The sequence below is a fragment of the Leptinotarsa decemlineata genome, unplaced genomic scaffold (assembly GCF_025532065.1).
Source record: "Leptinotarsa decemlineata unplaced genomic scaffold, Ldec_3_MD MMD2_tig00000591_RagTag_RagTag, whole genome shotgun sequence".
Taxonomy (NCBI): Eukaryota; Metazoa; Arthropoda; class Insecta; order Coleoptera; family Chrysomelidae; genus Leptinotarsa; species Leptinotarsa decemlineata.
This window is the reverse complement of record NW_027412552.1, coordinates 469,353-490,091: the sequence shown is the minus strand read 5'-3', so window position 1 is coordinate 490,091 and position 20,739 is coordinate 469,353. Positions and strand designations below refer to the sequence as shown.

General features: G+C 37.2%; 1 protein-coding gene across 1 annotated transcript in view; it reads left to right on the top strand.

Annotated features, from left to right (window-relative positions):
• The window catches only part of LOC111514199 (brefeldin A-inhibited guanine nucleotide-exchange protein 3), a 48,789-nt gene that overhangs the window by 9,426 nt on the left and 18,624 nt on the right, over positions 1-20,739 (top strand). Inside the window, exons 4-13 of the mRNA XM_074174476.1 lie at positions 3,963-4,119; positions 10,418-10,624; positions 14,348-14,572; positions 16,841-17,071; positions 17,332-17,551; positions 19,318-19,437; positions 19,489-19,662; positions 19,819-20,002; positions 20,095-20,387; positions 20,443-20,584. Of these exons, the coding sequence (XP_074030577.1) occupies positions 3,963-4,119; positions 10,418-10,624; positions 14,348-14,572; positions 16,841-17,071; positions 17,332-17,551; positions 19,318-19,437; positions 19,489-19,662; positions 19,819-20,002; positions 20,095-20,387; positions 20,443-20,584 (1,953 nt within the window). The remainder of the gene's footprint in view (positions 1-3,962; positions 4,120-10,417; positions 10,625-14,347; positions 14,573-16,840; positions 17,072-17,331; positions 17,552-19,317; positions 19,438-19,488; positions 19,663-19,818; positions 20,003-20,094; positions 20,388-20,442; positions 20,585-20,739) is intronic.

Below are 20,739 nucleotides of genomic sequence, written 5' to 3'. Positions count from 1 at the left end.
TGTCCTCGGGAGACCAAACTGAGCAAATAATCCCCTTAATTTACTTATAGTAGCTGATGCTGTGATTGAAGTCATTAAAAAAACTTCCAACCACTTCGATAATGCATCCACAATTACGAAATAAGTTTTACCATTAATTGGTCCCAAAAAATCTACATGTAGCCGTTCCCATACTTCGGAAGGAATCGGCCAGGGCGTCAACTCATCCTTTGGAGGGTTTTGTCGTTCTCTCCTACACGAAATACAATTTTTACACATTTCTTCAATTTCTTCATTAAGAGACGGCCACCAAATATATGAACGTGCCAATGCTTTTGTTTTTACAATTCCCATATGGCTTTTATGCATCTCACCTAAAATAGCAGATTGCAATATTTCCGGAACTACTACTCGATAACCCCAAATTAAAACATCATCTTCAATACTTAGTTCATTTTTTCGTTTGAAAAACGGTATCAATTCACTTTTGTAATTTATTGGCCACCCATTTTTTACATATTCTAGGACTAAGCTTAACTTTTCGTCCCTTTTTAATTCCCTTTTTATAATTTCAATATTTATAGGTAATTTACTTTTTTCTACATAATTTAATGTTAAACTCGGCTCCTCTGTTATTTTTTGTTCCTTATCCATTAATGGAAGTCGTGAAAGAAAATCAGCACAATTTAGTTTTGAATTTACATACTGAATATCAAAATCATAGGAATATAAAAATATTGCATAGCGCTGTAACCTGTTTGCTGTCATAACTGGGAAACCTTTTTTTTGGTCCAAAAATTGACACTAACGGTTTGTGGTCACATTTTAGAAAAAATTTACGGCCCCACAGATACGAATGGAATTTTTGTACACCATAAACTATAGATAATGCCTCCTTGTCTATTTGACTGTATCTTTTTTCGGTATCTGATAATACTCTAGAACTAAATGCTATCGGTTTTTCTATACCCGACGGATAACTGTGGGATAAGGTTGCACCTAAACCGTACGATGAAGCATCTACCGTTAAAATTAGATCAACATCTGGGTTATAGTGTGCTAAAACTTGAGGAGAAGTAATTGCTTTTTTAATTTCCGAAAATGCCTTTTCACATTGTTCGTTCCATTCAAATGGGTGATCTTTTTTTAATAAGTCATAAAGAGGAAATAAAATGTCGGTCAGATTTGGTATAAATCTGTGATAGTACTGTACGCTGCCCAACAATGATTTTACTTGTGAAATATTTGTCGGTCGCGGAATTTTCAAAATAGCTTCAATTTTCTTCGCAGATTTATGTAACCCATTTTTGTCTATAACATGCCCTAAATACTCAACCGAATTTTTGAAAAAATGACATTTTTCTTTTTTTAATGTCAAGCCACTTTCTTTCAGTCTATCCAAAACTAATTCTAACCTTGCAATATGTTCTTTTTTATTTTTACCGGTCACTAGAATGTCATCCAAGAAACAACAAACTCCTGGTATGCCACTTAAAACCTGCTCAATTATATACTGGAAGTATCCAGGTCCAGACGAAATTCCAAAAGGTAGACGTGTATAGACGTATACACCTCTATGTGTGGAAATAGCAGTTAGTTTTTTTGATTCCTCATCTAGCAATATTTGTTGATAGGCAAATTTCAAATCAAGTTTAGAAAATTGCTCACCATTACATAATTTTGCAAACACATCCTCTATTCTTGGTAATGGATAACGACAAATTTCGATATGAGGATTCAAACTAATTTTATAGTCTCCACAGATTCGAACATTTACTTTATCGTCTTTTAATACTGGAACAATCGGTGTGCCCCATTCAGAATATTGGACTGGTTCTAAAATACCCATTTTAAGCAATTTATCTATTTCTATCTCTACTTTTTCCCTAAGAGCATGAGCTATTGGTCTAGGTTTGAAAAATTTAGGTTTAATACCTTCTTTTAATTTAAGGGATAGTTTTCCTTTATTGAATGTTCCCAATTCGTCCTTGAAAACATCTGCATATTTTGTTTGCCAAGTTTCCACAATTTTTTTATCTGAAATCTCATCTATATAATTCAACTGCCTGAATCCTAAATTGAATTTGTGAATGAAATCACGCCCCAGTAACAAGTTGTCGCCCCGTCTAATTACAAAAAAATCCAAAATATGGGAACGGTTATTAAAAATGACTTCAAGCTCAATTTTACCTAAAGCACAAATTTTGTCCCCAACATATGTTACAAAACTCAAATTGGTCTCTTTTAGAGGTAACTTTTGGAAATGTTTTCTCCACAAATTTTCTGAAATCACTGATTTTGAAGCCCCTGAATCTAATTCAACTTTGAAACTTACTCTGTTCAACTTAACATCTACTAATATTGGATTTTCATTTAAAGATTTCAAACAAAATAAAGGTTTATCTCTGACTGTTGTCGAAAACTCGTTGGTATCATCAACGCTCGACTCTAACTGTTCATTTTCGAAATAATTAAATGAATGGTTTAGACCCACCTTGCATACTCTCTTTAAATGGCCTTTTCCTCCGCATTTCTCACAAATATATTCTCGGTAAAAACATCTGTAGGATTCGTGATTTTTGCCCCCGCACACCGAACAAAAAAACATACCTTTTTTAGAGGAATACTTTCCTGAAGCGATGTGTGGTCCTGTCGTCGTAGGTTTTTGTCTATGCATCTGCCCTTGACTACCGCCTCTTTGCCCTCTTCCGCGCGGACTTATCAAATCTTCTTCCAAGCGATGTAATTCTTCCACTTTCACTTGCACTGGTAATCCATAATTATTTTGAGCTGACTCTGTCGTTAATGCGCTGCTGATGGCTTCTTCAAATGTTAACATTTCGGTTTTGGTAAATAAGGTATCCAAAATTCTTCCAGGTTCGAAACCACATATAAATTTATCCCGAAGTGCATTGTCTAAATAAGTACCAAATTTACAATGTGTAGCTAGCCTTCTAAGACGCACTGAATATTCTTGAATGCTTTCTATTTTAAGCTTTTTCGCAGAATAAAAAGCATACCTTTCTGCATAAACTGCCCGTTGCGGTTGATAATGTTTCTCCAATAACTCAACCAACACATTGAAACCTTTATTTTCTGGTTTATCGGGAACACATAAGTCCTCGAGTAAAGCAAATGCACTCTGATTAAGGCTATTCAACAACATTGCTCGCTGCTTACTTTCCTCTGCCACCTCATTAGCAGTAAAAAACGATTTTAGTCGCCGGACATGGATGCCGAAATCGTGAATGTCTGGATTGAACTCCGTTTGTAACCCAAATTGTCCCGTCGCCATGTTACTTGTTTTCAATCAAACAAATCCGTTGTTAGACTAAATTTTCAATATACGTTCATCCTCGTCGCCACTTGTAATATCTGTCATCCATCTAAATGAAACACCTTCAAGGTTCATTCAATAACTATATTTTCCAATTTTAAAATACCAAATCACAGAGCCCTGTCCAAGGACGTCACAGATAACTTTTTATACAGTATTATAGTCCAGGCACATTCCTACTGACATTACAGTTAGTTTGAATAAAAAAATCTTCATCCATTTTCATTTATGGTCTGAACGATTGGAGGGTGGCATATATAATGCCACCCCAATGCATTTCTTTGAGGATTTTGACTATACTCTTCCATTGTGAGTCAGTTGACGTCAGTTTGTATCGAAAAATCTTGATCTATTTCTATTTTTGAACTGAACATTTGGAGAGTGGCATGTGTGATGCCACACCAGTATATCTCTGAGGATTTGGGCAGAAATATTTCATTTTCAGTTAGTAGGACGTTTTTTTATTAACCGGAGTTTATTTTGCCATAGAAATTTTCGAAATGAATTGAACTTTAGTTGACGTTAGTTTGAATGAAAATCTTTATACATTTCCATTTTTGATTTGAACAATTGGAGGGTGGCATGTACAATGCCACCCTCCAAAAGGAATTTTACTTTAGTTTAGAATAATATGAATTTTTCATAGATGAGGAATGCCAGGAAATCTTGCAGCAACAACAAAAGCACAAAAATTCAGGAAGTAGTGCTGAAATGGTTTATACAAAAACCTCAGCCGTTGCTTGCTTCAATGAGGCCATTCCTGTAATGCAATACATATGCAGTAAATTGGAAGAAACTAAATCGTAAGTATTTTTCTCCCGTCGATAATTGAATGTTTCGTTGATGCGTAGTTGTTTTATAGTTGATGACTTTGACTGTCTTCAAATGCAGTACCAGGACTGTTAAAAAATAAGGTGGCTGTTTAAATTTCGGGGGCATGTACATTCGACAAGCAATTTTTTTAATGTTGGTAAACTCGTCTGTTTAGCATATTTAGTTTGTTGGTGAGAGGCATAAAAGTTAGAAGTGTTTTGCGTGTTGGGCGAAAAAAAAATGGATTTAATAATGTGCTTTAATTATTGTGTAAAAAATGGAAGTAGGTGCTTAAAAACACTTGGAATGTTGACAGTGGCATACGGTGATTGTACTCTGAGTCAGAAAAGTGGTACACACTTTTCACAGAAGCTTGAAAAGATGTGAATGACGACGCTGGCTCTGGACGCCCCAGTACATCAACAACCGAGAGAAATGTTGAGTAAGTGAAGAAAATTCGTATGAAAAATCGTCGAAGCACTATTAGAAGTTGCTGAGGATGTCATGCCATGCTATATTTTCGAAAATTTTGGGCATGAAGCGCGTGACAGCAAAGTTCGTCACAATATTGCTGCACCAAAAAACCGTCCAGATTTGCTCAAAAGGTTCATAACTAGTGACCGATCAGGGGTAAACAGGGTGTTTCAAATTCGATCCTCACCATTGGGATCTCGGAAACTATGAGAGATACGAATGTGGTTAAATTGAGGAAAAGTTGCGCATTTACCTGACTAATAATATGCCGTTGAGAAAGTTCTGAAATTCCGAGTATATCCGAAAAAAAAAACAGAAATTTCGGAAAATGGTTTTTATTTTTTCTGACTGTATTTCTCGAACGATTCGAAAATAAATTGCACTTTTTCTTTGCTACATAATGGTGTTTTCAGATTTGCTATCCGGCGTTTCGTTTCCCGGCCACCATCATCAACTTTATTTTTTCTTATGGGCGCTACATTGGATTCTTTTTGTTATGAATAGAACCAGATTTCACCTTTTCAATGATCAGTCTTTTTCGAAAAATTGGAGATATTTAAAAAAAATCAATTCTTATCATATTAGGCTTTGACTTTGATGTTTGTAAATCTGACTTTCAATTTGTTATACCCAATGACATTTTGTTATTGTACAAGTCATTGCATTTTTGGTGAAAAATGGCTTTAACGAATGAAGAAAAAAGAGATATGATACAAATTTATTACAAATACGATAGAAACAGTGTTAGGAAATCGAAAATGTATTTACACTGGTATCCCGAAAGACGACAACCACATCGAACTATGTTCAAGTTTTTGGAGCAAAATCTCATAGTTTGGTTCATTTGAAGAACCGAGGAAAAAATACGGAGACAGAATGGACCAGGAAACTAAAGAAAATTTGATAAATGAGGTAAGTTAGACAGTCCTTTATAATAAAAATTGATAATTTGCAGATAAACATAATCATGGAGAAAATTACACGTCAAATTTCCTCCGAAAAGAATATTTGTCTTACAAGTGCTTGGAGACATCTCAAAAATGCGGTATAAAATGTTAGAAAATACACATATCTCAAAAATTGCATCCAGGTGATCCCAAAAGGCGATTAGAATTTTGTAATTGGCTGATAAGAAGACCTGATTTTTCTGTTTTCCTGGAAAATGTAATTGGGACAGATGAAATCACTTTTACGAATTGTGGGATATTCAACCGAAATAACGAACACATTTGGAGCATAATAAACCCCTGGCAGTTTCGCGAAATTCGACCTAAACTGCGATTTAGTATTAACGTGTTAGCAGAAATTTACAAAATTTGAAGGAATTCTGAATGGAGAAACCCTATCACTAGTTTTTAATGTCGATTTTCGAAGAGTATTTGGATGATCTACCTTTGGTTCACTATAACAACATCTGGTTTCAACATGATGGTGCTCCACCGCATACTACCAGACTAGTTTCTAATTAAGTTAATGGAAGGTTTGGTGAAAAATGGATAAGGAATAATGAGACGGTGGCCAGCAAGGTCTCCAGACTTAAGTGTTATGGATGGATTCTCATGGGGTACACTGAAGAATTGAGTTTATGGTCAGAGGGACTATCAAAATATTGAGGACCTTCAACACAGCATTGTTAAAGAGTTCGGAAGATTGAGGAAGAGGGAAATTATTCGTGCAGTGAATAATATTCGAAGAAGGGCACAGTTGTGTTATCATGAACAAGGCCAGCATTTTGAGAATTTGCGAGTCTTATAACGTGGAAATATTTGACCCAATATTATCAGACCATTATGCCCAGTTACTTTCTGTTTGTTTTGAAATCAATCAAAACATCGAGAACACAAATATCAATAAAGTATATAAGCGTGATATACGAGAACATAATATGCAAGAATTTAATGATCGTCTAATGAAAATAAATTGGGACGTCATATTAAATTTAAATGTAAATGATGGTTTTAATGTGTTTATTGAAAACGTGACTTGGTGTTTCGATGTTGCATGTCCGTTAATATTAACTAAAAAAAAAACACAGTCTTACAAAAATGACAAAGGTTGGCTGTCAAACGCATTAATCGTAGAAGGTAAAGAGATTCGTAAAATATACAATGAAATAAAAAACTGTCCTGAAAATAAATTACTTTACATGGAAAGGAAGAAAATATATAGAAAGAACATAAAATCTGCCAAATTGAATTATTACAATAATAAAATAATAAATGCTGAAAATAAATCCAAAGAGACATGGGCTCTAGTTAATAAGAAGCTTGGAAGGTCAAAAACTGGTTTTAAAAATATTACTCTGAATATTCAAAACAATTTAACTGCTGATGGGAAAGAAGTGTCAAATTGCTTTGCTTCCTATTTTTCTAGCGTTGTGCCTGATCATATCGCCGAAAATTTCGGATATAACTTATCTTTGCCCTGTACTTTGTCTGAACATAGTATAAATTCCATATTTTTTTATCCAGTGAGTAAAAATGAATTAGCAACTGTTATAAGCAATCTTGAAAATAAAAAGTCGGCTGGTTTGAACGGTTTCACTACTCACATCATAAAAAATATTTGCAATAACATCATAGACCCACTGCTGCACCTCATAAATCAGTCATTTCTTAGCGGAGAGTTTCCTGATCTTCTCAAAATAGTTTGTATAATCCCTATTTTCAAAAAAGGCTGCATGGGTGAAGTAGAAAATTATAGACAAATATCCTTGCTAAGTGCATTTTCAAAAATTATAGAAAAAATTCTCTACTGCCGCATTTTAGCATATATTGAAGGGAACAAAATTTTTACAGACTGTCAACATGGATTTAGGCCATCAAAATCAATAGAGACAGCATCCGCACATTTTTTCAAAAATGTATATAAAGAGCTAGATGATGGCAAATATGTTTTAACTCTATTTTTTGACCTATCGAAAGCTTTTGATTCAGTGGACAGGAACATACTGTCTAAAAAATTATATAATATCGGAATAAGAGGATGTCTCCTAAGCTATATCAATTCCTACATGGAAAATAGAAAACTAATTGTAAAATGTAATGAATGCCAATCAGACATGCATGAGGTAACTCTCGGTGTTCCACAAGGCTCTATTTTAGGCCCACTACTCTTTTTAATTTATGTTAATGATTTACCAAATCATATTCAATATGGTGCCACCACTTTGTATGCTGACGATACCACTGTTACTATGTCGGGTGTTACTGAGGAGGAACTTTACCACAAAACTCAGGTAACGCTTGACAAAGTGTATGCGTGGTGTCAAAGAAATAAACTTATTTTAAACCATGGGAAAACGGTTTTTATGAACTTTAACCTTAGGAGGCCATTAACACCTGGCTGTAATTTTGCTCTATCTGAAACAACTAAGTTCCTTGGCACCTTTATAGACAGCAAGTTAACATGGGAACCACACATTGACCACGTCTGCAAGCTGCTTAATAAAGCTTATTTTGCCATTTTACAGCTTAAAGACACAATTGCCAAACAGGGTCTTTTAAGTGTGTACTATGCATTAGCTTATTCACACATTTCATTGAATATATTAACCTGGGGACGATCGAGTCATTTACAGCGCGTCTTTGTTGCTCAGAAAATATTACTGAGACTGATTTTCAATATAAATCGCTTAGATAGCTGTAAAGAAACTTTTATAAATAATAATATTTTTGCGGTACCTAGCATTTACATCTATAAATGTCTGGTGTACGCGAAAACTAATATACTTTCTTTCAATACCTCTGCGGAAAGGCACATGTACGATACACGACATAAAAAATTATTGTCGATACCTGGGCATAAAACAGCTGCATTCAAAAACTCTCTATACTATAACTGTATTATTTTGTATAACTGTGTTCCTCAGCCTATGAAAGAAATGACGTTATCTTCATTTAAAAATGAAATAAAAAAATATTTGATGCTGAATGCTTTTTATAGTATAGATGAGTTTATAAATAGAAATAAATGATCTGTCAAAGGGAAAATAGGAGGAATGAGGAATCTAAATTATTTCCTCATTGTGTAAACTTTTTGTGTAGTGTAAGTATTTTGTTTTATCCCATATACACCTGACAAATATTTTGTTTTGTCTCATATACACCTGTTTTTTTGTGAAATTGACAAGTATAAGTTATATTATACAATCATATTTGTAAATATGTTCATGTGTGAAAATGTGATGATTCAGTTTTTATTCATTTTGTTACATGACTCTATATTTATTTGTGACATTTGTGATATTATTTGTGTGTGATATTTAAGTGACGTGCCAAATATACACTATTGTATCAAATATTGGTAAATGAATATTCTATTCTATTCTATTCTATTTACTTTTGTCTTTGTATTTCAGTTAATTATTGTTATTTGTTCAAAGTTCTATTTTCATTGAAAAAGACATAATAATGAACGAAAAACCCGATTATTATTATATAATTATTTTCCACGCTGACGTATTTGAGACACCCCGTACATGGTTTTTTCTTAAAAGATGAGATACCCTGTATGACAGCCATGTTGTTTTCTATTACGTTGGCAGCCATGTTTTTTTTAACGCCAGTGTTCATGTTTTTTCCTTTAATCCGATTTTTCTTTCATTATTAATATTATACCGTTATTTTTATAATTCCACCGCGCCCTTATCTATCAAATGAATCTACTCGATGCTCATTCCATCCTTCTATGCGTCGATCACGTCGCACACCTCTCTTTTCCACTCACTACCGTAATTACGTCCCCTAGGGAATACGTTCCAGAACTCTCGTATCTGATCTACTGATACAATGTCTAATTTACCTCATACACACCTCATTTATCAAATTTTGATTGTTGATTCTGATGTCTTAACACTGTTTCTATCGTATTTGTAATGAATTTGTATCATACGTTTTTTTCTTCATTCGTCAAAGCTTTTTTTCGCCAAAAACTCAATTTCTGTTTTTTCCGGATATCTCCGGATATATTCGGAATTTCAGAACTTTCTCAACGGTATATTGTTAGTCAGATAAATGCGCAACTTTGCCTCAGTTAAACCATCTTCGTTTCTCTTTTTTTTTCCGAAATCCCAATGGTGAGGATAGAATTTGAAACACCCTGTATAGTTATGACATTGAAACTGGTATTGCCCAGGCGAGCCAATACCAAAAAAATCAAGCCAAGTTCGACCGAATGTCAAGGTTTTGCTCACCGTTTCCTTCGATTACCGTGGAGTATTATCTTGAAGTTATACGCGGCGTGCGAAAAGTAGTACGACCTTTGGTATTGTGGTGAAAGAAGCATGGCTTTTGCACCACGATAATGCACCCGCTCATCTGTCATTGCTTGTTCGTAATTTTTTGGCCAAAAACAACACCGTAATTATGCCTCAGCCACCGTAATCACCAGATTTGCATGCCTGCGACTTTTTGCTGTTCCCAAGATTAAAGAGACCTATAGAAAGACGGTGTTTCGCGACGATTGTGAAGATTAAACCGAATCGCTGAGAGTCCTCATTGTTTCGAGGATTGGAAAAACGCTGGTACAAGTGTATTATATGTGAGGAGGACTACTTCGAAGGAGACAAAATAAAAATTGATAAATAAATATTTTTTGAGAAAAATTGAAATTCACCTCATTTTCATTTATATTCCAAAAGTAAAATATGAACGACAAAGAAATGTGAGCGTACTGGTCATCCCAAACAGTATCAATTCTTTTCCAAAACATTTTATGTTTTTTATCCAAACCTTATTTTTCATGGAAATCCGTACTGCTTGTGACAGAGATTTTCCAAAAGCCTTTTTTGATTTGACAAACTTTTGTTTTCAGGATGTCGAAATCATCGGATATGATGGTATTCCTATTAGAGTGTCTTCTAACTTTCGTCAACACTTTACCTCAAACCGTTCATTCAAATATCCATTTCACGACATTTCTTTGGCAACGCTTCTGTCCTGCCTTATTGGCCCTTCTCGGAGCACCAGGAGATACATCTGGACAAGCACTTACAACAAGCCAATCGAAGATTGTGTACAGGTATGATATTATATTTTACAGGGGCAGGAAAATGGTTATTTTACAATACTAGTGCGACAAGAGAGAAAAGTTGATAGAAAAAGTAGAGAGGAATCAGCTCGCTGCGCAAACCAAGGTTCTGTGTTTAGAACCAATTTACTACCTAATGAAAGTAATGAATTCAATATGAACGTTCAATGGGTTATTGGGGAAAGTCATTATTTTTAAATTGTACAAAAGGCAATTTTGAGTACTGTAGTCCTGGTTGAACCGCGTCTGTAGCTTTCATCTGTTCGACGTTTCAACTTCTGCTTTGAATCCATTTTCAAGACCCCCTTGAAACTGAAGTTACATGACTCGAAGACGTGGTCATAATCTTCCTGACCTCAAGTAACGTCACTGGCTTTGTTCAGTTTCAGGTGAACACTGATACAGTACACATTACGGCTAATGGCGAGCGATCGCGCAGGTATAGACTCTCCCAACTAAATTTCTACGAAGAGCCCCCTGCCGGCCAGTGTCGTTCCAATAATAATTAGTTTTAATTAAGGTGGCAAATGGAACATGACTTCCTTATAATTTCTATTCATATTTTATTTAGTATTATAAGTAGTGGTACAATTCAATAAAATGTTATATAATGATACACTAATCTGAAAATAAACTTTAATCAGTCACTATCTGAATACAAATTTCCTTCATCTCCACTGCTGCTTGTGCTGCTATCTCATTTAAATTTATAATCACTGGATTTACCTCTCTTTCAACGTCTGTGAATATTTCATTTTCTCAATATTTTCGCTCTATATCTACTACATGTCGGCAACGCTCTTGACATTCCTCGGAAGTGATTTGATCAAACTCGTGCTCGGCCAGTTTTTCTCAAATTTTCCAACTTAAAAGTTACATTCTTTTGGGACACATTGTTTTTGACAGTAGCCCAAATGAGTTCAATGGGATTCAAATCCGGATGGTAACGCAAAACGTTATGTCCGCGTTCAACTAGAACCTCATCAAAAAATATCTAACATGATGATTTTTATTTACGTTGATAAACTCGTATAATTCGGGTTTGAACATGTTCGGGGTGGACATGATGCATTTTTTGTGCAGCCACTTCACCATGTTAGCCTTCCTAAAATTTTTGTCGAGGGTTATTAGTTTGAATATTATTGTATGGAGCATTATCGGTCACGACTACCGAATCCCCAGGTAAATTTGAGATTAGCTTTTCTTGTAACTATTTATAGTATTTCCAATACCAATTGGAACAGCACAGAGAAGGAATTCCCGCCTCGACATAGGCGTCGGCATATTATTTTTTAGTGATAGTTTTTCGGTTACTTATTCTTACAATCATAGCAATTGATAACCCCATGAAAGAGTTATCTCAACTGAATTTTTCCACCATGAAAAACTTCGAAACACTCGAACACTCTAAAATACAATGAAAACACAAATAATCACACCGAATTTTCGTCAAACATATATTTACAAAATAATAGAGGCCAACAAAATTGCTACAAAAATCAAAATTCTTCTTCGCTATATTCGGATGAGGTGGAATCATCATCGGGTTGAATAACGATCGGATTTTTGGAACTTTGCACATAATATGTGTTCTCTTCTTTTATAACGTGGGCCACACAGTTCTTCCACACATCACTATTACCTACTTCATTCACCACTCACCTTATATTGTCAAGTACCACAGCATTCAAAGTCGGTGACTGATTACATTTCCGCAAGCTTTCTTTCATTGTGGCCCAAACCATTTCAATTGGATGGAACACACAATAGTATGGATGCAAACGTAAGAGGATATGACCACGTGTTTCACACATCGAATCAATAAGATAATCTTTTTTGAAATCATCTTGCTTTGTCAACGATATATTAAAAAGCGGACAAATTAATTTGCAGGTAGTGGTTCCACTAGTTAATTACCGAAAAATCAGTTAGGATAATCATCATTTAACAAACAAAGTCCACATCGGACCAAAAAACTTGAGGTATATAAACAGCTAACCCTTGTCTTTAGATTCATTATCAATTTGCTTCTCCTGAAGATACTAACCTTGTTAGCGAAACTCGCGTCGACTGCAAAAATATCAGTTTGGTGTTAGGGTAATTGATCTCTAGAAAAAGTTTTCAAAAATTGGTTTGCAAAACCACTCACTACCTCACCTAACCCCACGAACACACGGCACTGATGAAGACATATTGTGAAACGGACAAATTATTAGTATTCAGCCAGTCCAGCTAGCCGACGTTTATTCCTCAACTACATTTGATAGCACGTTTACTAACTATCTGGGCGACTAGGGGTCACAGGCCAGAAATGTTTATGACTGTACCAGGGACGCTTTGAACATAAAAGCACTGGTAGTATATATATTTCCCATTTACCGGGCAGTGATTATGAACACCCTTCGTAGTGCTCTTATTTTTATTGCCGTTCCAATTGGGAATGGACAGACTATACCATACTTTCCGGAATTAATTTCCCTGATGTTGTGCCTGCTTTAAATATAACTCGACAATTTGGTATAAAGCCTATGTCACCTTCTGCATGGACAATAATGAGTCTTGGTCTCATAGCCTTTTGGATGATTTATTCGTCCAGTTCTTGTAAGATGTATGTCTACTATGGAGGTATTTTTCATCAAGAAACACAATTGGTCGCTGTTGGGTACGAAAATAATTTATTTTCTGTGAATACTTGATCCTCAATGCTCTAATGTCCATTTTCTCTATCACAGTTTTTCTATAACTTTCAGTCTTCTTCATTTGAAACATATTTTCTTCAAAACTCCTCCAAGAGATGTTTCGGAAGCCACAATTTCCAAAACGTCAATAATTTTGTGTTGGAACTTCTTTATCGTAATACGGCACCCTCCAGTCTTATGAAAGTCGTAAATAATCCATCTAATATTGGAAAACCTATACCCGGAAATATCAGTTACTGGTGCTCTTCAAGGCCACTTCTTTCCTGTGGTGGAAAATTTTACTCCTCTGTTATTGGCAGAAATTAATTGCTCTCCACTCTTTCAATGGTCAATTATTTAACGTGCCTGACTCTTGATGACTAGTTTGGTAAAGGGCGGCTATGAGTTTGTATAGTTCCTTGGGTATGTTGTTGTTGTCAGTGAGTGCTATAGATCGGTGTATAACATAATTCAAAACGGAATTCAGCTGAGCTGAGCTATATCAACTTGGATGTCCACAAACAAATTCACACTACAATCAACAAACAAGATTCGTCACTAATTCATCCATAAATCTATGTAGTATTTTATATCGTGGTCCAAAATGATTCAATCTTCTACTAGTTAGCATGTTTCCAATTTCAATAAATTCAAAAAATCGATCAGGACAATCATTATGTTCAATACTGAACATCACGATGTTCAGCAAATTCTTCATCATTTCCAATATTCATTCAAATCCATAGGCATCTCTCTAAGAGCACCTTAAGAATTTTCCTTTAGTGCATTAATCTTCATAGTAAGGGTAATGAAACTGTAGGTAAACTGTAAATGATATTTGAAATAAATATGCCTACTACTACTACTACTATTACATCTGACACGACACATAATCTAAATAGCGACGTTAAGAAACCATTATTTCACTTGAGTGGCAATACACCTTATTAAAATTTTCCACTTGTATAGTATCACACCAAATCTGAACTATCCGTTTCATGCCCAGTTTGAATACTTTTCGATTGATTTTTTGCAGCATTGGTATCCAGGTGGTGCGTCTTGTTGGAAGAGAAAGACCTCTGAGACCAGTATTAGAGGCTTTGTTCCATAGAATGTTGCTATTACCCAACCCTCAAAAAAGACTAGAACCCTTGAGGGCTGCAAGAGAGCTTCTGAGATCTCCAGGACGACTGGCAGATCTTCTATTACTGAGTGGACCAATTCAAAGACACGCAGGTGACGATATGGCAATTATAAGACTGTGAGTACATATGTCCAACCGTTCTATGTATGTGCATGTTGTTCCATAAAAAAGCGTACCAGACAAGAGGCCGATACTGTGAAAAAGACAATCGTGGAAGATTAATTAGGATCTTTGAAGAAAAGCCTCATGTCTCCTAACTTTTGAACAGATATCAATGTTGATGAAAAAGAAGGTGTGACGAAACGTACTGTCGAAAGTATGCTATCCAATTTTTTACACAAAAAAAAAGTTCTTGTGTCATCTCGTTTTTTTGGAAATCCATCAAGAAGTCCCAGCACCTCTGAGCCGTGGAAATATCTGGTGGTAATTTTTGAGTTCAGCATTCATTGGGGTGATTGTTTCATGGTTAGTTTCTGCAGTTGAGCCATATTGCAGTTGCCTATCATAATTATAAGGTGGATTTGATAGAACGATATACTCTAATGGAAATTAAAAATATACACAAAGAGTAATAAGAGCCCCAATATTGATCCCTGCAGTACCGTTAGAGTAACAGGCAAAGGGTTTGATACTCTGTCGCCCAATTTGATCCTCTGGGTTCCATTAGTTGGGTAGTTTTTGAGAAGTGTCACTATTTTTATTCGGGTTTGAAGGCCGTCGATTTTTGTTATTTCTTGCTGACGTTTCGCTGGCGCAAGTGGCTAGCCTCTTCAGAGATTCATACATCTCGAGTTCATCGCCGAGGACTGGATATTACGGCTGCGTAAAGCGTTTTATGTTGACTCAGATAGTTCGATGTGATAATACTTGTACCTGAATCGTCAATAACATTCGTTGACCTTTTTCTACCCGTCGTCATGATGTTTGTTCTGTATCTGAATCTGTAGAGTAGGGAGGGTGAGTGTAGACCACAACACTTACGCCACATGTGACCCATTTTACATCCTCCCGAGGGGTTGTCCTCCTAGGTCATCGTCCATCCTGTCCTTTTCAACAAGAAGGTGGACAGGTCACTAGGAGACATCTACTTTATATTGGCAGGTGTAGGCCAAGACTCGTCGAACACACAATCTCTTTGTCAACCTTGAGGTGTCTCACGGTGGCGAAGGTTTTGGAAGGTGCAGCGACATAACTATCATTGCGCGGCTTCTTCAACCTTCCTGGGGTTCTCCTAGTGGAGGTGTTGAAGTGAGGGCGCTTTCCTGCAGGGGTAGACTGTTCTTTGCTTATATTCAAGGCGGAGATCTTGGCGCACGCCGCAGGAAGTGCCCTTGCTGTTGGAGGTGGAGTAGGGGAGGAAGAGGGTGCATTTATAGTTGCTGCCACTCCTGACTCATTTGCACTCTTTCACCTTTTAGTCTCGGCGCCGCAAATGCGCTTGCGCCTTGGCCTTTGTATTACATCACGGGGTGATCTGCTATGTCCAGCCTCATTTCAAGTGGTAGATCACTGAGTGCATGTTCCGCCACAGCCTACTTGTCCGGTAGGCATAGCATTCTTTTTTTTTCATGCTCCTTCAGCCGTGTTTCCACGGATCTTTTGGTGGTTCCGATGTATACCTTCCTACAATTGCACGGTATGCAATATACCCCTGCTGCTGATAGTTTTGTTGTATCTTTTTGGTGGGTTTGAAAACCGTTTTAATGTTCTATTTCTCCATTTCTGTCTGTGACACTGAGCCTCCTCCCCGTTTCGAAGCGTGGAACTCTCCAGTTTCACTGCAGTCGACTGTGGCGGAATACGCACTCAGTGAAGAAAACCACATGCTTTCGTTAACCAGTTCTTTGAAAACAGAGATATCACAGACGACTGGTACGGGATGCAACAGAGATCCACAAATATACAGATAACTTCAACAGGAAAGAAGAAGTTGTGATCCTCAACCGAATATGGAATCCCATTGAAAGAAGTTCAAGAATAACAAACAACATGACATAAAATCACGCCTTACGCAGTCGTAATACCCCGTCATCGGAGTAAACTCAAGATGTACGAACTTCTGGAGAAGCCAGCCAATCGCTCCAGCGAAGTCAGAAAGAAATTCAAAAAATCGAGGGGCTTCAATCTCGAATGAAAATAGTGACACTGAAAACCTTCGCCTTGAAAGCCCCAACCATTTTGTGAGTTTTTGAGCAGATTCGCTGAAATCGAAGGCCGTGTTCTTGTCTGATATTGCCAATGATGGTTTCTATTTCTTCATGCTGGTTACACAGTTAATATTCCAAACGAAGACCTACAATTTGAACGCTAACCTGTGACCTTTCCTTTTCACTATTTCCTAAAACTGAATTTTCTGGAAAGTGCTACATTTTCTTTATTTTCCAGGATAATGGACTCAATAGAAGAATGTTCGCAATGTAATGATACCGGTGTCTTACTAGCTAGTGTAGAATGCGTAGCCGCCCTTTTGGGCTCCCTAGAATCCCTTTGTAGAGGGGAAGGTCTGAACCAAGAAGCAGCAGATTTGACCAATACGCGATATACGTCTTTGGAGCAGGTGGATTATTCTGGACCACTTACATATCAGTCGCTAGCTAGATTACCAAAACCTTACAGGTGATAGAAACTTCGTGATTGAGCTTCAATTTTGATTTCATTCACAAAAATTTACTGACATTTACTACTACTACTACATTTACTACATTTTTCTTGACATATACTACATTGAAATAAATTCCTTCAAGTGGATTCAAATTTATTGAAATAATTATTAATGAATGTAGTGTACTATTATTGTTATAAATACTGAAAACGTAAGAAACCTATTTATAAAAACCTTATTCATCAACCTGTATTATATTTATGTATTTTTACAGAGATGTTGTGGCGAACCTGAAATACCAAAGTGATTCAGATAGCAGCGGCATAGAAGGAAATATTCCCGAAGTAGAAGGAGGAACGGAATCTGATTGCTCCGGGGCTACTGAAGGCCCTGAAGATGGTACATTATCGGACGACAGTATTGTTGATGATGATACCTTCTTAACGAATCAACAGTTACAGAAATTGTATAAATTACCAAAATCCTTGAATTTGGTAAGTTCAATGAAATCTTTGAAATAATAAAGTGGTCAGTTCGCTGTTATTATTGATTTCTATTACCGTCATTAATGTCTTCCTTATTCAAATAACCACCACTGTGAATTTGTTCTGGTCCGAAAACCTAAGATTTCTTGGACAGATATTCTACAACTAAAAGCAGAGCCCAAATACAACACATTTACGATTCAATACCAGACCCGTCATAGGTTTCATCAGTTTCTGCTAGGTTGAACCACAAATGCATTCCATCGTTCTCCACCCCCTGAGGTTGAGTGCCCTGAGATAGAATCTTCCCCACAATGTTTCTGTCTGCAGTAAAATCTCCAGCTCGTCCACCCCAGCTCACTTCCGAGTGATCCTCAACCTGTTGCTTGGCACTTCAGCAAGATTGAAATATGACCTCTTATGGTCCGAAGTCAGCCTCTACTCTAGTGCTTTCACTCCCTTATCTGACTATTTGTAAATCCTGACATTACAGTGTGTAGTGTACCTTGTACCTAAATGGAGACGGGTGTTGTGTATGTATTTACCGCAGTAAAGGAGCATAGGATGATGGGGAGTAGAATAGGAGCAGATTTACTTACAGATCCACTTTATCCCTGCGTCAGATGATTGGGTGTGCGCATGGTGGTCCCTTGTACCTAACTGGAGACGGGTGTTGTGTATTAACCGAAGCTGCCGGACGGCAATGCTTTAAGGTGATCTTGCTTTGTAGGTCTCATGTGCTTGTTCCTCTTACGGAAGCTGGGGTTGTCCCTGTTCTATGTGTCGTGAAGATCACGAAACGCTGGGTTTGGTTGTGCCCGGCCACGAATCGAAGATGTTTTCGGCGTGGTTTCGGATTGGTGCATTCACGTACTGGGTGCTAAGAGCCAGGTCTCGATAGATTGATAGGTTGGGTATGTACGGCCACCTGAAAGCAGGTGTTCGTAAACGTTTGAATTTGGTGTCTGTATGTTTTTGTGCTTTGGCCCCAGGCAGTGAAGACATACAGGAAGATAGGGAGTAGGATGGGAGCAGTTTCACTTGGAGATCCATGTTACCCCTGCGTCAGATGATGGGGTAGAGGTTGTGTATTGCGGCTTTCGGCAGTTCTAACATCCGTTGGATATGTCAAGGGTGACATGATTATCCCTCCTGTCCGTTGAAGACGGCGCGACGTGTCATTCCGGCTGTAACTTTCTCCAGGTGAATAGTATCTTCTGACTCATGTCAGGGTGTATGCCCTCTCCTCTAATCTGTCCGCTTGTTGGTGTAGCTATCCTCTAACTAACGTGTGGTTAGTAGATCTCACAAATAGAACTGTGTCGTCCTCGTAGAATGCCAACTTGTTGAAGTTGTTCTCTGGCTTAGGCACGTCTGCTGTGTACACCGAGAAGAGGTGTGTGGATAGAATTGCGCCTGTTTCCAGAAGTCGCCTACTGGAGAGTTCTTGTGCTATTCTGACGTAACAGTTTCAGTTAATATGCCAAGAAGAGTACTTTGACCAGGCCACTGAAGAAGACTGCCGCAGTTTCAGTTGGAACGTTTGGAAATTGTAACCAAAGAAGCTCACGGCAAAACCAGGAAACCATCCGAAGCTAGCTATGAAAGCGTACATTCCTATAATGTTTATATGTCCCAATGGGCACTTATTTGCTCGTCTGATCTATGTGATCCGTGGACCAATTGAAAAAAGTTCTTTGAGCGTACATCTGAAGTGGCATATTTGATGATTTGTTCTGAATATAAGAATTAATGAAACTCTATAATCTTTTTAGGGCCGTACAGGAGTTGACGAATGCAATACCGATGTAGAGAGACACAACGCTAGACATTTCGTGAAGACCCTCCAACATGTGTTGCTGCCGAATTTAATGTCACTCAGATCTTCTATACAGGTAATGTAAGAGTGATTTTCATTCCGTAGGTATTTCATGCAAAAATTATAGGTAGATGAGATGCTGCAAGAATTTGCTTCAAAGTGTTGCCAACATAACTCCGCACAAAACTACGAAATCTCCACCATAATGAACGCTGATGGGGTATACTTAGCGACTTATTCTGCGTTACTGTTGGATCTGAGGCTTATTCAGGCTGGGCAGTATGAAGAAAGCGATGTCCAGGTAAACATAAATCATTTTATGAGGAGACAGATCCTTAAAATAATATTTCACGTCGTAAGTTTGAACAAGTAGATATGTTTTGAGTTCTCACCAACATTTTAAGTTTTTCTGGGGTTAATTTCAGAATTCACAATATTTGTTTCTGCATGCCTATAGGTACCTGTTCCCATTACTGAGAACCAGTTCGTGGAAGAAATTCATGGAAGTGGTGTTCTGGTGTACGTCTCAGCTACATGGTTATGCGAGCTTTACCAAAATGTCCTGGCTAAATCCCTGCTATTAACCGCTGGTTACGACCCGAAAGGTAGTCACCAACCGTCTTTGATAAATTTGCTCACAGGTAAGTAAACAAATGATCAACTTCTACCCATTTCCTGTTCACTATAAACTTGCTCAGACTCAGCAGTAACATCCATGTTGAATTTTTTCCAGACGTTGGTGGTCTCTGCCCTACACAGCTCTTATCGGATTGGCAGAAGCTCCAAAAGGTCCATGGATCACCAGAAACCAGTCCTGAAGCTGAAGCAGGAATAAAACTGTCCAGGAGAGTCCTGACTTGCTGTTGGAACTCCGTGGTTTCGGTACTTGGGATGCCTCTTGGTGAAAAACCATATTCAAATGGAACGTCAGCATTGAGCAGGCTAGTAGCGAGAAGGGCCAGACAGAAGTATCGTCAGAAATTGAGAGACGATATCATCACAGCTAGTCTCGAAGGCCTGCATAAAGTAAACGAATCATATTACGTTTGAAACCGCCAGGTTGTGACTGAGTTTTTTTCAGGCAGCTAGTTTGAGCAACACTCTCAAATTACAGTCACGGAGTAGTAGTATTCTGGCGCTATTGTCTGCATCCTCTTGTAAAAGCCAAGGATCGAAACTTCTGGCATCTCATGCATTGTCTCTGGATGTACTCTTATCAAAAGGTAGGTTTCTTATGTAGTTGCGTAAATTTGCGTTTCAGTTCATAATTATATTAAATTGTTTCAAACGTTTTGTCCGTTTCAATGTCATGCGTTTTCGGTATATACTGATCGGTAGAAAATTTTGTATTTTGTACATTGATGCGAATTCAACCTGA